Genomic DNA, 5229 nt, shown 5'->3' with positions numbered 1-5229 from the left:
GTCAGTGCGAGCGCGCCTCCCGCCGGAAGGGCCCTGGCGCCGCCGTGACGTCGCCGCTTCCTTCTTTCCGTCGAGCCGGGAGCCGAGGTAGGAGCGCGGCGGTTCCGCGGCCGCGCCATCCACCGCCATCCGCGGCGCCGCCGCCGCCCCCCGCCTCGCCGCGGGCGTTAACAGCCGCCAACGGCCGGCGGCGGGGGGAGGGGCCGGGCGGGGGTGCCCGCGCCGCCGCTAACGGCCGCCAACGGCCGCTGTGCCCGCAGAGCGCCATGGGCCGCGTGATCCGGGGCCAGAGGAAGGGCGCCGGCTCCGTGTTCCGCGCGCACGTGAAGCACAGGAAGGGCCCGGCCAAGCTGCGCGCCGTGGACTTCGCCGAGAGGCACGGCTACATCAAGGGCATCGTGAAGGTGGGCGCCGCCGCAGCCCCGCGCGGCTTGTGCGGCCCGTTAGGGGCTGGTCCCGTGTAGCAGCGTCCCCGTGGTGCCGTTAGGCCTTCCCTAGTTCATCCAGTGCGGGTGGGTGGAGGTATCCCGGTAGCACCTTGCCTCCTGATCTAAGAAAAAAAACCCCAAACGCTTCCCCAAACCTTTAGTAGCTTCTGTCATCTCAGTGCCTAGCTGCATAGGGTGGGTGGTGTCCTTGTTGTGTTTGCAGTAATGCTGTTCCTGCTCTGCTCTGGGTGTTCTTTGGGAAACGGGGGATCCCAGTCACTGACACTGGTGCCCAGTCACAGGCTTCAGGAAAACCTAGCGAGCTATTTGGCCTTTTAGAGCAGGGTGATGTTTTGGTTTGGGGAGGGAACTTCAATTACATTCTGCATAATTCAGTTTGAAACAAGTAGGTGGGTGATTGAGACTGAAACTTGCTCTAGGTGACCCTGCCTGTGCAGGGGGTTGGACTAGATGATCTCTAAAGGTCCCTGCCAACCTTAATGATTCCGTGATGACGATGAAACTTCAACGTTACTTACGGTGATTTTTCTCTTGTTAGCAGTACTGAAGACGTTAAAATGCCGGGCACCAGCAAAGCCTGAGTGTTCCCAGACAAGCCACACAGGCTAAAGAGCTGCAGTTATTTAGGCTGAGTTGCAGCACACTTAAACTGTAAATGTAGCTGAGGACATACTCATAGAGGGGAATGCTAGCGAGAGCCATGTGATTTTGGAAGAGCCTGTCACAAACGCTGCAGTCTGCTCTAAAGCTCATCCCGCTCCCACCAGGACATCATTCATGACCCGGGCCGCGGGGCTCCCCTTGCCAAGATCGCCTTCCGGGACCCGTACAGGTTCAAGAAGAGGACGGAGCTCTTCATCGCCGCCGAGGGCATCCACACGGGGCAGTTTGTTTACTGCGGCAAGAAAGGTGAGTCGTGGCCAGAGGGCTGCCCAGGTGAGTCCCGGCAGGCTGAAAGGCCCGTCCCCTGAGCACGCCACGTTCAGGGTGTTTAACTGCAGTCGCAGGCCACGACGCAGTGGCCTCCAGCAGCTTTAAGCAAGCCCACCCTGCTTTGAGCCTGTTCTAATTGACCAGCTTGTCCATAGTGTGGTCAGGTCTAGAGGTTCATTTTACCTGCAGTCCCCTTTTGCTCCTCCCTTACTCTGCCCAGAGTGAGAGGAGCCCCTGCCTGGTGCTGTGGGGCGCCGTGGTGGCACCCTGTGGGAGCCCGTGCGCTGCCCGGGAGCACGAAGGAAGCCGCGGGCGCCCCGTGTTTCCTCCGTGCAGCTCAGCTGAACATCGGCAACGTGCTGCCCGTGGGCACCATGCCGGAAGGCACCATCGTCTGCTGCCTCGAGGAGAAGCCCGGCGACCGCGGCAAGCTGGCCCGTGCCTCGGGCAACTATGCCACCGTCATCTCCCACAACCCCGAGACCAAGAAGACCAGGGTCAAGCTGCCCTCCGGCTCCAAGAAAGTGATTTCTTCTGCCAACAGGGCTGTTGTGGGTAAGCAGCGGCCCCCTTCCCAGTGCTGCCTGCTCGAGGCTGAGATGTACAGCGTAAGGGAGACCCCTGGTCTTCCCAGTGACCTGCATCGTTGGACCTGTACGAGCCACGTGTGCTCAGCTGGGCTCCGTGCCTGGGTGCCTCACATGTGTGATGCCCCAGCCCTGCAAGGGCTGAGGCTGCTTCTTAAACATGGGGAGGCTTAGCGTTAGAGAGGGCCTGGCAAGGGGATACTGGTAGCCCTCAACGTGCAGGGGGATTGTGCAGCGTGTAAAATCCCCCATCTTCTGGGGAAAAAAGTCATGCAGAAAATGGCACTCATGGCTTCCTGCTCCAGATGCTCCCACAGCCTGTTGGATTGGTGCTCAGGGTGTTTAGCTGCTCTAGAGGGCAGCAGTTGGATGAAGCACCCTGGAAAGCACCTTCTACCCTGACAAGTAGTAGAAGAAATCCTGCTGTTAAGAAATGGGTTGAATCAGGTGGGTAGCCCCTTGGCTCCCAGCAGAGGGACAGCTGCATTTCAGCAAATGACACTGGAAGGAGCCCAGGGCACGTGTTTAAAACAGCAGGCAGCTCTGCCGGCGAGAGCTGCTGCTGGGCTTAAGCAGCTAAAAGTGCAGTGCTAGGCACAGCAGCAGCCACCGTCCCTGCCTCTAGCCAGAAGACAGCAGCAGGAGTAATGACTAGTCAGTCCTACAACAGGAATAGACTGCAGAAGTCAGAGCCAGCTCTTAAGCCTCAAGGAACCAGTCTTTTTACGTCTTTGAGTTGATATTTTATTTAATTGAAATAATTGTGAATTAGCTCATGTAGTTTAAGAGAGCTTAGCAAGAAAATGGAAAACTCCCCAAGGAGGAGGGTCTTGCGGGAGGGGGAAAAACCCTCAATAGGAGGTACATAGGAGACGTAGTTGGGATTGCTAAAGACTAGTCTCGGAGCCCCAGTCTTAAAACAAGAGTATTACTTGGAACTAGTCTCTGCCAAGGATTTTTTCTCTTGCGTTGCCTGTTGCCCTTTCACGTTACCATCCCTGCCTTCAATTCCAGGTATCGTTGCTGGTGGAGGCCGTATCGACAAGCCGATCCTCAAGGCTGGCCGTGCCTACCATAAATACAAGGCAAAGAGGAACTGCTGGCCACGTGTCCGTGGTGTGGCTATGAACGTGAGTCAGTTTTCAGTTATCCTCTTCATTTGATTCTTTGTTGTTGAGGAAAGGATTTGAAGTAGACTGGACTTGGAAAAGATAATGGGAGGCTTCTGCCAACAAAGGTTCCCTGAATATTTTGTGATTTCACCTTCAGCAGCGCTTGATAGTTACTGTGTGGAAACGCAGTGAACAGCAGCAGGGATATAAGGGAACTAAAAGCTCAAATGTTCATCAGTCACTTCTGCTAATGGCATTCCTGACTTCTTTCTCCGCAGCCGGTAGAACATCCCTTCGGTGGTGGCAACCACCAGCACATCGGCAAGCCCTCGACCATCCGCAGAGACGCTCCTGCCGGGCGCAAAGTCGGTCTCATTGCTGCCCGTCGCACGGGCAGGCTGCGGGGAACAAAGACTGTGCAGGAGAAGGAGAATTAAGGACCCTGTGTGGAGTTCACAGAATAAATTTTTAAAGCTTAGTTTGTGTTGTCATGTATTGCTGAAATTCAGGTAGTGCTCGGCCGGGTTGGGGGTGTGATCTGCAAGCCCAGCTGAGAGGGATAGATAGTTGTTCACCTCTACAGAGACTCTTTGAGGGGAGTTGTTTTCCTCTTTTTGTCTGCTGCTTCTCTTTGGAGGAGAGGCTTCCAAGTGCAGTGGGGCTCCCTACCCAGGAAATACTTATCAAGCACTACTGTCAAGTTGGGGACCTAATACAAGGACCAAAAAGTTCAAGGAAGTGTTGTGCACCCAGCCAGACTATGCATTTGTCATGACAAGTACTAACTAAAGCCTTTACTGTAGCATTAATCACATCTAGTTTAACGCGGGGCATCCTCCCTGTAGCGCCAGAGGCCGAGGCTCCGCTCCTTTCTTCATTATTTGCCATGGAAGTAGAACCCCCCTATAGCACGATTGCAGGAGCTGCTGCTGGGAGCGTTTTGGCGAGGAAATCAAAGACCTTGGTAAGGCCCAAGGAGTAATGTGGTAGGGCAGAGGGGAAGTTATCTTACCCAGGAAAAGGGAGCTTTAGTCCAGGCCTGGTGAAACACTTCCTTGCTGAAAATCAGTAATTGCTGCTGTGTTAATACAGGTCTGTGGCAGCTGCAGTGCTTCCCTGGATCTAGCAGCAGTGAAGCAGTTACATGTAAATCTGTATCGAGAGCTTAAAAGGAGTAGTTTATATCCTTCAGGAGAAAAAACAAGGGGATATGCAGCATTGTGTGTGTGGAATTTCTTTAAGTGCTGCTGCTTAAAGAAATGCAGTTGTGAAAGACTCGGAAAAGAAGCCACCTTGTTACAAAGAGTTCATCCCATTAATCCTTTTAATTTTTTTAATAGTGAAGTGCCCTTTCACAAACTAGAAACTTCACCTGAATTCAAATACACACGCAGTGACTTAGCAGTGCTTACTAATACTCTTAAACTAGAACTGAGCAGCAAAGGGTAGGGAAAGGCAGCCACTATCATGTAAGGAAGCTCCTCTTATTCAATGGTTCCATCAGGACTGAAGTGGCCTGAGCCGCTGTGTGGCCGTAGAGGAGGCTTTGGAGGAGGGAGCGGTGTGGATGGGATAATTGCACAAATCAATAAATAAATAAACGCCATATTATAGTGCTCAAGGCAGCTGCAGATCCATTAATGTAAATGTACAGGGTGCAATGCTATTTCACTTTAAATTCACACATTTGTTTGCTGAGGATTTTAGAAGGCACGTGGCCCCTCCTTCTCCAACCTCAGGAACAAGTGCTCCTGACGCAGGTAACAGGGAACTGTAATAACAGCTGCCAGCCTCCAAGTTGCAGCAAACACCGTCTTTCAGCTTGTGTCTTTCTGGCCTGAACGTGTGCAGCGTATTCTAATTGCTCCTTTGGAAAAGACCGTGTGGGAATAAGCCAGGGAATCGATGGAAATCTTCCTCCCCTGGTGCTAATGGCTTTGGGCAAAGCCTTTCAGTGCACGATGGAGAAGTGTGAAAAACGTAGCTCACCAAAGCAGTAGCTTCCTACCTATACATTTCAAGGGTCTTCCCTCTTCCATAAACATCTGGGGCTGATCCAGGGATTTGCAGGTAATTTATTGTACTATGAAGGAAACAGCACAAATAAAAACCGGAGTAGGGTCCCCTCTCTCCAGGCAGAGCAGGAGG

General features: G+C 53.3%; 1 protein-coding gene across 1 annotated transcript; it reads left to right on the top strand.

Annotated features, from left to right (window-relative positions):
* Positions 1-260: 260 nt before the first annotated feature.
* RPL8 (ribosomal protein L8) lies at positions 261-3559 on the top strand. Its single transcript, XM_026042850.1, has 5 exons — positions 261-404; positions 1217-1358; positions 1719-1937; positions 2984-3099; positions 3360-3559. Exons 1-5 carry the CDS (start codon positions 267-269, stop codon positions 3516-3518), a joined length of 774 nt encoding a protein of 257 aa, XP_025898635.1. The 5' UTR covers positions 261-266; the 3' UTR covers positions 3519-3559.
* The last annotated feature ends 1670 nt before the right edge of the window (positions 3560-5229 follow it).

The sequence above is a fragment of the Nothoprocta perdicaria genome, unplaced genomic scaffold (assembly GCF_003342845.1).
Source record: "Nothoprocta perdicaria isolate Ctin4 unplaced genomic scaffold, notPer1 scaffold_315, whole genome shotgun sequence".
NCBI lineage: Eukaryota > Metazoa > Chordata > Aves > Tinamiformes > Tinamidae > Nothoprocta > Nothoprocta perdicaria.
The sequence above is the reverse complement of the archived record's forward strand: the minus strand, read 5'-3'. Positions and strand labels throughout refer to the sequence as shown.